The 15,336-nt window shown below is 48.2% G+C and overlaps 1 protein-coding gene across 1 annotated transcript in view; it reads right to left on the bottom strand.

The window, feature by feature from the left end:
* The window catches only part of Paqr5 (progestin and adipoQ receptor family member 5), a 74,550-nt gene that overhangs the window by 28,663 nt on the left and 30,551 nt on the right, over window positions 1–15,336 (bottom strand). The window contains exon 2 of the mRNA XM_013346483.2: window positions 8,415–8,562. Coding sequence (XP_013201937.1) covers window positions 8,415–8,465 — 51 coding nt within the window. The 5' untranslated portion in view covers window positions 8,466–8,562. The remainder of the gene's footprint in view (window positions 1–8,414; window positions 8,563–15,336) is intronic.

The raw sequence follows: 15,336 nt of genomic DNA, 5'->3' as shown, positions 1-15,336 counted from the left end.
TGCGCTCCTGCTCCCGGCAGCTCTGAGCAGAAGAAGGAAGGGAAGCAAGTTCCTTCCCGGCCGCCACCACCCCAGCCCCAGCAAAGCCCTCCACAAGCAGCCGATCTTTGCAGAACACAGGCTGCATACATCAAAACGGCAAAGAGAACATTTGAAAACAATTTTGTATTCCAAGCTCAGTTTGATCCCCAACGGCAAGTTATAATCATCGCCTCACTACTCTGAAGCCTGGCTCCATCTCCAGCGATCCCCTCCCTCGGAGTAAGGAGGCACCTGCTTGTTTGCACAGCAGCACCGATTTGTAGGGCTTCATTTCGAATCTGTAGGGTGGCAGACGGGGCAATTCGGAGTGAAATGAAACCAAGGCGCGTGCAGTCTGTTAGGGATGAGAACCTCCCGGCACTCGGGGCGGAAGGGCGCATCAGCCAGTTGGCTCTCCTAGTGCTTGTCACAGGCTCGGCAACAGAAGACTCCCTGACTTACTGAGAGCCCAGTGTACCGGACGGCTGAAGCCTGAAATTCCATCCTTTGGTTTTTCTAGCTATTGAGCTGCAAATCATCTGAGGGGAAATAAGTGGGAGTCTTGGGCTGTGGTAAATAAGGCTTTGCTGGTGAGAAAAGGGAAAAGGGAAGAGGGGTTGCTGAAGGAAAGGCAGAGGCTTTCTGGCATGTGCTCTTCACTTCCTGTCTCAATGTCACAGAATCTTCACAACCACCTTGCAAAGTCTTTTATTGTCCTCATGACAGACAAAAGGGGAAGGCCATCCACTAATGCTCCCGGTGGCTACAGGAGTCAGGTTGAAATGCACACACAAGCCTCAGTCTCCCTTCCGGCCATGAGGGCATTCTCTCCCGTACTGCTAAGCAGGGCACTGTTGGGAGGTGCAGCTCTCATCCCGTCCCCTGGGGAATGACTTTGGACAATCCTGTCCTATACGCTGAGCTTCAGTCTCTTCTTTAAGTGTCATTAAGGACAGAATTAGGCCTCCCCTCAAAAGTATATGCTAAAATACTTCTACCCCAAACACACTGTATTTGAAGATGGTCTAGAATTCCCCACGTACCCACGGATGACCTTGAACTTCTGATCCTCCTGCCTCCACCTCCGAAGTGCTAGATTACAGGTGTGTAGCACCATTCTCTGCTGGAGATCAAATCCAGGGCTTCATACATTCTAGGCAAGTCTTCTATCTGAGCTACACCCCCAGCCCTGACAAGAGAGTCTCCCACGAGGATAACACTTACAATAAAGCTATTAGAATGGGCTGTTCTCGAATCTGGCTGGTGACTCTAGGAAGATTAGGTTTGGATTGATACAGAGGTTTCAGAGGTGTGTGTGTGTGTGTGTGTGCGCGCGCGCGCAAAGTGAGGACCCTATGGTGAAGCAACAGGAGGGAAGCCATTTGTGAGCCAGGGAAGGAGGCCCCAGAGGAAAAGCCCGGAGCACATCTTGATCTTGGTCTTCTGGTACCCAGAGCCGAGAGGAAACAGCCAGTGGGATTTAGTCCTCAGCTTCTTCCAAGGCTGCTCAGCATTGGCCATAAGCCCACTTCCTGGCTTCTTGGCAGGTCACCAGAGGGTCTCACTGCACTTGGGTGCTGCTATTAGGATCTTCGCTTATTTATTTATGCATTTATCTGTTATCTGGAAAGTTTCATGCACCCCAGGCTGAACTCACATTTGTTATAAAGTTGAAAGTGGCCTCGAACTCCTGCCCCTCCTGCTTTTGCCTCAGGAGAGCTGGAATGAAAAGGCCCCCCAGCAGGCCAAGAGTAGAGTCTACTTTCTACCAAGTTTTCGGCAGATGCTGATACTGCCGTACAGTCCGGCTCCTGCCTCTTCTCTGTGCTGCCCCCTCCCAGCCCAGAATCCAGTTCATCTCAGAAGAGGACATCCCCTTTAAGAGCAAAAGATGAGAACAAAGGTAGGCTGTTATGGTTTGAGTCTAAAATACATCCACAGGATCGTGTACTGGGTGGCTGGCTGCTACTGATGGCACCGTTGGGAAGGGACTGGGTCCTAAGGGCTCTGACCTAGACCGTGGATGCCTACCCTGAGGATGCAGGCTGTGAGCATTATAAGAGAGGCTGGAAAGCAGGAGGCAGGGCCGGACTAGAGGAAGTTGATCAGTGGAGGTGCTTTGTGGGACCTCTATCTTGGTCCCTTCCTGCATCCTGGTCTCTGCTTCCTGGCCGCAGTGTTTGAGGGTGCTGCTGTACCTCACCCTGCTGGGATGCACTGAAACCTCTGAAGCCCTTTCCAGAGTTTAATCCTTCCTCCTTTTAAATTAGCATCAGGCACGGCAGAAAGAACGCTACCTACTACACAGGGACACGAAAGGGCAGCGTGGGAAACGGCGAGCCCAGGGGATGTCTGGTGAGAGGTGTGCAGGCAGAAAGGCGGCCAGAGAAAGGCAAGGGTTCTGGATTTCAGGGTGGAGAGGGTGGGTCAGGAGCGGAGGAGTGGGCACTTCTGGAAGCTGGGAAGAGCAAGGAACCAGTTCTCGCTGGCTGCTGAGTCGTCCTTCACTGGGATTCTAGCCCTCCAATCCGTGCCACGTGTGCAGTCCACAGGACTGTAAGATGACATAGCTCGTTCGTTGTTGTTTTGTTTCTTCAGTGCTGGGGTGAAGCCTGGGGTCCCATGGGTGCTGGGCTAGACCCCTGGGCCTCTTTTACTTAAGCCACCAAATTTTTGAAGAAGCCACCAAATTTTTGAAGAATGTGTTATGGAAGTAGCAGGAAACCAAGAACGTTCAGACTCTGACAGAAATCGCAAAGTGTGCCCCAGGCCAGGCAGAGTGCATGTTTTGAATTGTTTGCTTGGAGTCAGAACTTTTTTCCCCCCAGATTTATTTATTTTTATTTTATACATGTGGATGTTTTGCTCACATGTAATGGCTGTGCACTGAGTGCATGCAATGCCTGTGGAGGCCACAAGAGGGCACTGGATCCCTTGGAAGTGGAGTTACAGCCGGTTGCAAGGTAACATGGACTGGGAACCCAAGCTGAGTCCTCTGAAAGAGCAGCCAATGCTCTTACCCACTAAACCATCTCTCCAGCCCCCCGAAAGCTCTCTTTGGAACAGTTCAGAGGTGTTTATCTCATTCTTTGAATGATCCCCAGGATGAGATGACTCAGGAAACACATAGACAATTTAACCTTAAAATCTCATTTCACCCAGTGAGAAGGTTAGGAGAAGAGAACATGTGGATTTCATTTAGATAAGATATACAATGCCTAGAAGAAAGCAATAAAATCAGAGATCTCCAATTCTATCTGAGGTGGGAGATTATAGTAATTATGGGTTTGAGTTCTCTTCTGGCATTTGTTACAGGATATTGTTAGCCAACGCTTAAAAAATTATCTAGATGGAACTAAGAGCCTATCTCAATCCCCTTTCCAAGTTAGGTTGAACTATTTCACTTATAAAAGTTGCAATGCAGGCCGGGCAGTGGTGGCGCACGCCTTTAATCCCAGCACTTGGGAGGCAGAGACAGGTGGATCTCTGTGAGTTCGAGACCAGCCTGGTCTACAAGAGCTAGTTCCAGGACAGGCTCCAAAACCACAGAGAAACCCTGTCTCGAAAAAAAAAAAAAAAAAAAAAGTTGCCATGGTCATGGTGTCTATTCACAGCAATGAAAACCCTAACTAAGACAAACTCCCAAGAATTCAGACCCCTCTGGTAGTCTGTATGTGGGGTTTTGGTCGAAATCTACACTGTCTCTGAGAACCAAGATATCTCCAGTGGATAAGTAATGAAGCTACAAACAGAAAGAGTCCAAGGTTTTGCAGTTCCCAAAGGCAAGCACAAAGCCTCCCTCAAGGCTCTCCACCTTATCAAAGCAAGCATGCACACTCAGGAACAGCGGCAGTTCTGAAGTAGCAGCAAGAGCAGAGCCAGAAATGGAGGCATGAGGGTTGAATAGATGGCTCAGCGGTTCAGGGTACGGGCTGCTCTGCCGGCTGACCTAGGTTCAGTTCCCAACCTGGTGGCTCACAACCATCCATTACTCCAGTTCCAAGAGATCCAATGCCCTCTGCTGGCCTTTGTGGGCACTGCATGTGGCCAAACACCCACAAAATAAAAATGCATAAAACCTCAAAAATAATAGATTTAAAAAGAGGATAGGAGGGATGGAGTCCCAGTTAGGTGTGGTGGAGCACAATTGCAATTCCAGCACTCGAGCAGCAGCAGGAGGATCACCTTAAGTTTGAGGCTAATCTGATTTATGTAGAAAGTTCCAAGCCAGTCAGGACTGCACAGTGAGACCCTGTCCCAAAACTCAAAAGAGGGAAGAAAAAAAAAAACGAAGAGAGAGAAGGTGAAATGAAGAAGAGGAGGAGGAAGAAATAGTTTGAAGAAGACACTGAAACATAAAAGAACTGTGCTCAGTGAAACAAATATAAAGAGGGAACATTTCAAAAGGGCCTAGAGTAACTTCTAGAAACAAATGAGCAAACAAAAGTGATATGGAAAAACATATGAAAAGGACAGGCTGAAGACTAGGCCTGACCGAGGAAGAATTTAGCAACTGAAAGAAGAGCAAAGGAGGTTTTCGGAACAGTCCAGAAAGACTGTTATGAAAAAGCCAAACAGAGACCTGGCTATTTCTCCAAAGAATGAGAGAGATTTTAATGTGGCACTTGTAGTCATGACTTATGCATGTGCAGAGCTGTTCAAAGTTAAAAAGCTTCAGGCCCGAGAAGTCAGGGACGGCAGGACAGTCAGCATCCACCAGCCGACCCAAGTGCTTCCCCACTTCCTAGACTTGCTTGAAGCTTGGTCAGAGTCTGGTGACGTTTCCAGGCAGAGCTACCTCTAGGCCAGGACAGTTCAAAGCAGCACAATGCCTTGAAATTACAGTGCATTTTTCTTCACATTTAAAATGTTTATTTATTTACTCTGTGTGTGTGTGTGTGTGTGTGTGTGTGTGTGTGTGTGTGTGTGTGTGAGAGAGAGAGAGAGAGAGAGAGAGAGAGAGAGAGAGAGAGAGAGTACTTGAATAGAGGTCATAGGACAAGTAGGAGGAATTGTGGTCACCTTCCACCATTTGCGTCCTGGGGACCGAACTCAGGTTGTCAGGCTTGGCTGTAGGCGCCTTTACCTGCAGAGCCAACCATGCAATTCTGAGAGGAATTTTACACACTCAGAACTCGGCCAGCTCACGTCTTTTGGGGAAACTGTTTTGGGTCAAAGGGCACAATCTTGCCTTCATTATGTTCCCTTCTCAGGGTCAGGCCATCCCCCTCTACCAAGAATTCAAAGTCCTGACCTACTTTCTTTATCCGGGACAGTTCTGAACGATGAAGCTCACGGCGGAGCCCTTGTGTGATGGGCATGTGATGGCCTTGTGTGTTGGGGAGACCCTCTGATGCCATGGCTCCTCCCCCATCCTGCTGTCCTCACCCTAGCTAACATCCTGCATGCCAATTTCTGTCTCAAATTCGTTTCTGGGAAACTCAACTGAAGACGCTATCCTCTCTCTTCCCCTCTGTGGTGACCTTGGAAGCCACCTGTTCCAGATGGCGCCGCTAGGAGATGGCAGATCTTCCATCTGCTTGCCTTTGCCACCTCCCAACGACTATGTAATGTGAAATGCAAGAAATCTTTGACACCTCAAGTCACCGAGGTGTCTGAAGGAACTTGTTTGCAACAAGGTCTCGTGTAGCCCAGCTGACCTCAAATTCACTATGTAGCCACGAAGTTCTGATCCTCCTGCCTCCACCTCGTGAATGCTAAGATGATAGCTTCTAGTACTGGGACTTGAACCTGGGACTTGGTGGCGTGCTCGATAAGTAATCTATCAGTTGAGCCGCCTTCCCGGCCAATCCTGGGTGACTTTGTTTGCCTACTCCTTGTGCCTTGTACAGATGTCCACGAGAAAGCAGTTGAAGTGATCTCTAAGGCAGCAGATAGGGAAACTGGTCTATTAGCAGAAGGGGAAACAGAACGAGAAGACACCGAAGAAACTCAGAATGTGACACTTTCTCCCAAACAACCGGAGTGGGAGGTAGAAGCAGAGAAGACAGAGTCACACGAGACAGTTGAAACACGCAAATCCATCTCCAGCTATCACTCTGAACATTAACAGAGCCAGCGGCGCAGGAAAAAGACATGTGCCGCCAAGCTAAAGCTCCACCGCGAGCTGTTTACACAAGGCGCAGCTAAAATGTAAAGACAGGAAGGGCTGAAAGGCAAAGGAAGAAAAGAGATGACTCAAGCAAACGGTAATAAAAGCAGAGAAGCTGGATTACAGCCCCAGCTGGGCCCCGAGACACAGAGCATCGTGAAGAAGGCACAGCAAAGTCATCCTTACCCTCGCGCACAGGGAGCTGCAGGAGGCTCAGAACTACCTAGGAGGAGTTAAAATTTCATTGCATTTATTTGTTTAGTGTGTGTATGTGTTCATGTATGCATGTATGAGTACATATGTGTGCTCGCGTGTGTGAAAGCCAGAGGCCAATCTCCAGGGTGGTTCTTCCTCAGGTGCCATCCATATTGGTTTTTTAAGAGTCACTCACTGGCCTGGGACTTGCAGACTAGGCTAAGTGGGCTGACCGTGAGCCCCAGGGATCCGTGCCTGTCCCTGCCTCCCCAGTGCTGGGGTTACAAGCACTCGCCAGCTTTTTCACATGGGTTCTGGTTTTAAACTCAAGTCCTCAGGCTTTCGTAACAAGCACCTTACCACCCGCTATTCTCCCAGTCCCTGAAACTCATCTTAACTGTCTCTCTCCTGATCCCCTCCTCCCCTAGACAAGCGACACATCTGTCTCTCCTCTGAGCTGCTTCACAAAGTACTCGTGAGGGTTTTGAGAGTCCTCTGAGCTCCGGAGGAGCCCAATAAGGACAGAGCTTGACCTGCAAGTCTTCTCCGAGTCCTGTAGAGAAACATCCTGCACACAGGAAGAAGTGAATAAAAATGTCATGAATGAATAAATCCAAGACTTACCCTGTGTTCCCACTGGCCACAGTCGCTGATGTGTGAGCAGGAAAGGGAACGGGCAGCCCTGTGAGACCAGAGGCAGGGCCCTGCTGAAGGACCTCCTCTAGAGCGGCCAGCTTTCCTCATCTTGTCCCACAGCTCCTCTGCTCTGCATATGACTCTGCCCAGCGCATCTCCCTGCACTAGCTGGCTCTACACTTACAGACAGGAGCCTGTCAGGTAGCTCTGCTCAGTGTCCCGCTGGTGATGTTGAGCTTGGTTAGGTATTACAAGATCAGTGTAGGTAGTCAGCTGAGCCCAAAGAGCTCTCATTTCCATGTGAAATGTCCTACAACAAACATTGATTCTTATCCAGTCCGCAGGAAGGAAATTGGACCCAGAGACAGGTACAGTCTTGTGCTTTCTCTACAAGGCAAGATGGAGGCACACCAGTTTGACATAGCATATAACCAAAATCTTAGGGCTTATGGAAGCAGGGTGTTTGGGCATGTCGTGTGCTGGGATGGCTCTCTAGTCCACAAAAAGGAGACAAGAAAAGCTACTAAGCAAGTCCTTCTGTTTTGCAGGATACTAGATCACACAGCGTGAAGATGTGACACTCTTTCACCTCACCTGCCTATGACACCTTCTGATTGGTTAAATAGAGATCTGAATGGCCAATAGCTTGGCAGGAGAGGACAGACAGGACTTCTGGGCAGAGACAGGAACTCTGGGAAGAATCTGAGAGGTGGGGGATTCACGAGCCAGGCACAGAAGTCAGACTACTGTACTGAGGGAATGTAACAAGCCATGTGGCAGAATGTAAATTAATATAAATGGGTTAATTTAAGTTTTACAAGCTAGTTAGGGATGCAGTTAAGCTAAGGCCAAGCTTTCATAGCTAGTAAGAACTCTCCGTGTCATTCTTTGGGAGCTGGCAGTCCAAAGAAAGACCTGCAACACTTCCCCATTGCCCATCCCCATACCTGGCCTAGCCTTCCTGTGAGAGTGGAGGCTGGAGCTAGGAACGCTGGTGGAGTCTATAATCCCTACCCAGGGGAGGCCAAGGTAGGGGGATTGTGAGTTTGAGGCTAGATTGTCTCAAGTAAAACAGAGGTGTGGGAAGTAAGGGAGAGAGAACACTGTGCAGGGCCATGCCGAGGTGACTGTTCCCTAGCCTGCTCTGAAGCGCCACCGTAGGCCCTAACCAGCCTTCTCCCCACCAGCAGCTGCTCCTACTTCCTCTGACTAGCCCAAATCTAAGGTCTCTCTAAGGACTTTGCTTCTGGATGAAACACAGATGTTGCATTGAAGGACTACCCTTAGCCAGCCTGGTGCATGGGTGTGGCGAGGGGTCCTGATTTCTGCAGGAGATTCAGAGGGCAGCCTAAAAGAGAAGGGGCCTGCAAAAAGCATCTTGAACTTCCCTATTGCAGAGGCTGGTCGCCTGCAGACTCTGGAACCCAGCTGTGGAACTAAAAGCACATACCTGAGGCACCTGGTCTACACGGAACAGCCTAGGGAGCTTCCAACTCAGCATCTTGACACCAGGCCGGGCAAGGCAGTTGGGGTCTCTCCGGCCTCCCAGCAGGTCCCACTCAGAACTGTGGCATACCAGGGATATCTGGGTGACTTCCCTGAAAGAGGATAGCAAGAGAAAATCAGATCAGACTCCACCAACTCCAGCTGGATCAGGCATCTGGTGGCTCAACTATTGGACATTTGCTTTACAATGATAGCAAAAAGCCAAGATGCCCATGGCTGAGAAATGGAACTCTGTTGGCAGAGTGCTTGCCTGGCACACACGAGGCCCTGGGTTCAGTCCACAGCACTGCAGAAGACAGGCATCAAGCCTGGCCCTGAGGAGGTGGAGGTGGGGTGGGGGAGGATCAGGAGGCCAAGGGCATCCTCACCTCCTGGCCAACCTGGGCTACTTGAGACCCTGTCACAAAACAAAAGCAAAAACTTCTTAATAGCAGTGATCCAGACTGCTTCATCCCTCACCAGGAGAATGCTAACAGATTTAAGCAATTAGATCCTCCAATGGCTGATTACTGCAATATGCAAGTTTGGGCCTTCATAATCTGTTTGCTAGAATTTAATCCCCGGTGTGTTATGAAGTAAGGCCTTTGAAAGGTAATGAGGTCATGAAGGTCCCACTCTTTTGAATGGGATTAGTACTTTTATCTTAAAAGAGGCCTAAGAGAGCTTTCTTGACACTGGGCCCTGGGAAGACACAAGGAGAAGGAGCCATCCATGAAGAAGAAAGGAACCTTGGAATGCTGCCATCCTGATATTGAACTTCTGGGCCTCCAGAACTGGAAACAATAAATTTTTCATTGTTTATAAACTACCCAATCTAAGGTATTTTGATATAGCAGAATGAACTGAGGCAGTAGAAAATTGGAGGGGAAAAAAAAAGAAATTTTGGAAAAGAAAAGAAACCTGTCGGGTAGTAAAGGACCTGAGGCTACCCGCTCCCCTCTGAGGAGTGAGCAGCAGAATGATTTTCCCAGAGTTGCTGAGCTAGGAAAAGCTGAGGCTTTCCTAGGTAGGCAGAGGAATCTCAAGCCTGTGCCATCCTAGGTGATATAAAGAAACAATGGGGGGGGGGGTTCAGCTATGGGCCTCCAAGCCTGAAAACCCCAGGACCCCCATGGGAGGAAACAAAACAGACAATCTTTAGCTGTCCTCTGCTCTTCTACTGCGGCACCCACACGCACTTGGAAAAGCACACACAGACACAATATAATAGAAACATTAAAAAGAGGGCAGGAACTACGCTCTAGCTCAAAGACGAATCGGCTCGTCCAGAGAGAACACTGACCATAGCGCTCTTAAAGACGAACCGGCTCGTCCAGAAAGTGCACTGACCACAGGGCTCTCAAGGATGAATCGGCTCGTCCAGAGAGTACCGACCACAGTGCTCTCAAAGACGAATCAGCTCATCCAGAGCACCGACCACGGGGTTCGCAAGGATGAATCTGCTCGTCCAGAAAGCACTGACCACAGTGCTCTCACATGAAAGAACCAGGCCAGGCAAAAATCCAAGGAGCTTCTTGGAGACAGAGCAACTTGCAGTAAACAATAAAGTTGATCAAAGGCAGGATTACGACTGTTTAGTAACTGTAAATAATATGAACTACAGACATCTAAAGTTCTCAGACCCACAAAGCAAAAATGCTGCTTTAACATGGGAAGAGCAAAGCAAGGGACCAACACAGTGTGGATCTTCTCTCGCTATCATCCCTGGACCAAGGCCTGCTGCCTCCTTAGAGCCTCCTTCATGTCCCCGTCAACAGAGGGGAGTCTTTCTCTGAGGACCCAGGGACCTTTCCTAACCTCCCTGGATCACCAGTCACACCCCTCCTGAGACCTCTGTGGCTGGCTGGACACTCTCACAGACACACAATGAAAGGAAGGCAACAGGGAAGACACGCAGCAACCTCTGGTCTCCACAGGCACATACATGAACACATACACCACACACAAATAGCAGAATTGGCTTCAATGAAAGGGAATTGCATCCTGGCACAAAGCACCAAGACTGAGTTTCTCCTGAGCACTGGAAGATAATGGGAAACAGAATGTTTGTGATGTGTGCTAAGCCTGGGCAGCAAGTAGCGAGCCACTCTTGCCAACTCAGCAAGCCGAGGCAAATTCGCAGATAAGATGGAACCTGACTGACCTGTTTCAAAAGTGCAAGGCTTCTGCTGTCAGAGTCTCACATCATTCAAAGCGATGAGGCCTTTCCCATGGTTAGCTGTCAGCCAACACCTAAAACACCCATCCTTTTGTCAATAATTGCCGGAGACCAGTGGCGGATGATGGGGAGTTGTGGCACACTGCCGATCTTAAGCCTTTCAGACATCACTGAGCCTGGAATGAACTCTTTCATCCTGTTAGTCCTGTTTGGAAACCATCTCTTCGTTCCGAAGACACTAGAAGAATCAGACTGCAGGCTTCAGGATCACCAACATTGCAGCTTGGGTTGCTATGTCTTTATGGAGAGGTCTAGAGACAAGTTTGAACCGAACCACAGGGCTTTTGCTCTACTTTTAATTCTCTTGCTGTGGCAAAGCACTGATTTTTTTTTTTTTAAAGGCAACTTAGGGGACAAAGGGCTTATTCTAGCTAAAATGTGCAGGCTATAGTCTTATCACTGCAGGGAAGTCACTGTGGCAGGAGTTTGAGAGAGCTGGTCACATGACACCCACAGTTAGCAGAAATGAATATAGGCCCACTTGATCGCCATGAGCTCACTTTCTTCATTCTCATGCAATTTAGGAACCCCTGTCTAGGGAATGATGTCACCCACGGTGCCTTAATTTTCTTACATCAATTAAGATAATCTTGCACAAACATGCTCAAAGGCCAACCCAGTGTTGACAATCCCTCATTAGGACGCTCAAGTTGTGTCAAGTGCACAATTAAGTTAACCATCACGGTTTCTAAGATGAAATCCAAACACATCAGGAAGGTGCAGCTTCATAGAAGCCCTCATAGAAGACTTCATCTTACAGAAGTTTCTATGTCTTTTAATAACAAAAGGGCTAGAGATGTTTCTCGGTTGGCACAGTCTTTGCTTAGCGTACATAAAGCTCTGGGTTTGATCCTGAACACAACATAAACCAAATATAGTGGGTTCACACTGTAACCCCAGCTCTCGGAGGGAGAGGCAGGAAGATAAGTTCAAGGTGAGCCCTGAGGCAGAGGCAGGTGACTCTCTGAGTTTGAGGCCAGCCTGGTCTACAAAGTGAGTTCCAGGACAGCCAGGGCTGCACAGAGAAATCCTGCCTTGAAAAATAAAACAAAGAAACAAAAAGGTTCAAAGTCATTCTTGGCTACACAGAGAGTTCCAGGGCAGCCTGGAATATACGAGATACCACCTCAAAAAAGGAAGGACTTGCTGTGGTTATTCTGGAATAGCCATTAAAAATCATAAGAATAAAACCATAAACAGGAGGTTTCATATTAGGACTCAAATTCAAGGGCATCCAAAAATTAATAATAAGTAAAATCTGAACTTGGGTACCTCATTCATCTCCTGATGGGATTCCATTCCTACAGGTCCTTGCCCTAGAAGACAACCCCAGCTGGGCTACCCCACGCCTTAAAGGCTATAGCTGAAGGCTTGACAACCCACTGTGTGGGATAGTTTTATGTCAATTTGACACAAGCTAGCACACTCTGGAAAGTGGATCTGCAATTGAGAAAGTGCCCCTTTCTAGACCGACCTGTGGGCAAATCTGTGGTGTGGGAGAGCCCAGCTCACTGTGGGCAGTGCCATTGCTGGACTCGTTCTCCTGGGAACTAGCAGACTAGCAGACTGAGCAAGCCATGGAGAGCAGGCCAGTAAGCAGCGCTCCTTCTCCATGGCCTCTGGATCAGCTCCTGCCTCCAGGTTCCAGCCCTGTTTGAATGCCTGTCCTGACTTCCCATGATGATGGATATAAAATTAACCCTTTCCTCCCTTGATTGCTTTTGGTAATGGTGCTTTATCACAACAACAACAAAAACCTGAAGATACCTAACAAATATTGTCATATAAGGTGACCCAAAATAATCCGGTGAGTTGGATCCCAATGACAGGATACAAAAATATAATAACTTATAGTAATATCAATAAACCAACAATTAGTCACACTGTTAGCCTGGATTTATTAATTTAGTCTTGCACACATATAGAATCCCAACTGTATTTAATAGAGTACTTAAAATTTTTCCACATTTATTAAATGCATTGGATGAAGCCTTCATCTGTGTCATCAAAGATAGTATCTCCTTTATAAATACTGTCACTTTTTTGAGTTTCCTCATCCAACTGAAGAATATTGTCTCATCGTATGCCTGTTAAATGTAGAGGCTCCCAAGACACGAGTCCTTATCAAGCTGAACACTTAAAGACTAGAAGGCGTCAGAAACAAGGGCTCTCTGACCTCCTCCTGCCCTGTCCTCTGTCACCTCTCTCCTACAGCAAGCTGTAACACTCAGAGAACTCATGGTCTCAGACTCCACTGGAGGTCCCCACTCCAACAGGAGAGTACGCTGCACGGAGAGGTAAAGAAGATTCCAAGCAGACAGGCCCGGCTGGGGTTCCCTCTGGTGGTCCTACGCATCAGGCCACCCATACTCTGTGTCCAATCCAATCATACATTTCAAATGGCTGCCCACTCTTCCTGGAACTGGAGCATGAACACAGTTCTCACTGGGTCTTTGAGCCTGTATTTCTGAAGTATCTTGTGCCACAGAAAATGTGTGTGTGTGTGTGTGTGTGTGTGTGTGTGTGTGTGTGTGTGTGTGTTCACGTGTGTGCGCACAAAGGACAGACACAACCTTATATGTCATCCCTCGGGTGCTGTTTACCCTTTTGTCAGACAGCATTTCTCCCAGCCTGGAGCTCACCTGTATTATCCTGTTTATGATCAGCTTTGAAATACTTCACATGGAGGGACTGGAAAGATGGCTCAGCACTTACTGCTGTTGCAGAGGACCCGAGTTTGGATCCCGGGACCCACATGGGAAGACTTACAACCAACCACCTGAAACTGTAGTTTCAGGGGATCTAGCACCCTATTCTGGCTACACACACACACACACACACACACACACACACACACACACACCAGTATTAGTAATATAATCTTTAAATAATTACCATAGAGACCCTGCTGTGAGGGTAATGTTCTAACCATAGCCCCATGAGTGGTTCCTCTCATGGAGCCCACGAGCCCACAAGAGAGGAATAGGTAGCTGGAACTCAGATCCAATGTTTAAAGGATGCTGTCACAGGATTACATGCCTTCCCAGCAGGGAAGTGTACCACAGCCTTAGAGATTAATAAAGAAGAAGGTTCTTTAATTAAAAAGCTCAAAGCTGGTTCTGGCTAATGCACGAAGGGGAGCTGGCCTCGCACAGAGCATTTGACCAGCTCATACAGCCTTAGGCTTATACTTCCCACATACAGTGTCATCCTCAAATGTCCTTCAGGTCCTGCCCCAGCTCACATTTTGAACAATTAAACAGACACAGGAGACCGCCAGTCTGGCCACTTGGGCAGATGAGAGATTTACAAAGCAAAGTATTGGCAGAATTGTTTTTAAGTACAACAGTGTTGTTCTTTTGAACAGTTGTGGTGCAGAATCTTCTTGCTACAGCTTCTAACCAGCCTGGCCAGCACCTGCCGTACCTTCCAGCCATATTGGAGTGGGTGCTCCTTTCTAACCAGCCTGGCCAGCACCTGCCATACCTTCCAGCCATATCGGGGTCGGTGCTCCTTTACCTAAGTTCTACTTTGTGTAACTTAGTATTTCCTAAGCAAGCATATTAGTAAATCCTTTATAGCACTAATTTTATTACTTCAGGCTCCTCCTGCATCATTGCCAGACAGCTGTCGCCTTGGCCTGGGGTGACCGCTTAGGCAAGGTGTGCTTGAGAGGCCCCCAAAAGACAAGTAGTTGTTCAGAAGTCCTCATGATGCCCTCATGCTGGTTTGCTTAAACAAATATGGGTGGCAGAAACCCAGCACCAGCTTCTCACTGTGCTGGCCTAACAATGGGCACAGACGTGGGAAGTATGGTCCAACTGTCCCCAAGCACCTCCAAATACCAACTGAGCCCAGGATGGCATTTCAATGACCTTCAGACACTGTTAGCTGGGAAGTACATCACTGTTTTCATGGACCAGAGAGAAAGCCGTGCCAGTTATAATCAGGAGATGCTGTTGAATGGAAATGAATTCCAGTTTTAGAGCTGCTAAGATGTTAGGCTGGGGGGGGAGGGGGGTGGAGAGATGGTTCAGTAATAAATGTGCTTGTCACACAAGCATGAGTTCCTAAATTAAATGTGCTTGTCACACAAGCATGAGTTCCTAAATTCAGTCTCCAGTACACATGGAAATGTGTATCTATAATTCCAGTGCTGGGGAGGTGGGAGCAGAGAGGTGGGAGCAGGAGGTGGGAACAGTTGCCTTTGCCAGGTGTTTTGTCACAGCCACGGGAAAGCAGCTAAGATGGTGTGCCCATAAAGCGTCAGGTAGAGTGTTTGTACCAGTGATGGAGCCCCTGTGATGATGGGCAGTGATGGCTTAGGTCTTAGTCTGTTTACAATGGTCACTCTCTTCAAGAGATCATCAGGAGTAGCCGAGCCTTACTTCCACTGGAAGACTGTATTTTCTCATCCCCTTCTCCATCCACACCCTTCTCTCCTGTGCTGGGTGCCTCCTCAGGGTTCCCAAGCACCGCTACCAGGGAAAGCATCACACTGTCAGGGTGCCACCCTCAAAGAGTTTACTGATCAACAATGACTCTTAAGAAACATGAGACTCAGCTATGACACATTTCTTAGTTTCTAGAAAATATTATGTCAGAAAGTAAAATTATGGGGCCAGAGAGATGGCTCAGTGGTTAAGAA

Source organism: Microtus ochrogaster, chromosome 5 (genome assembly GCF_000317375.1).
Source record: "Microtus ochrogaster isolate Prairie Vole_2 chromosome 5, MicOch1.0, whole genome shotgun sequence".
In the NCBI taxonomy this organism is placed as follows: Eukaryota; Metazoa; Chordata; class Mammalia; order Rodentia; family Cricetidae; genus Microtus; species Microtus ochrogaster.
The sequence above is the reverse complement of the archived record's forward strand: the minus strand, read 5'-3'. Positions and strand labels throughout refer to the sequence as shown.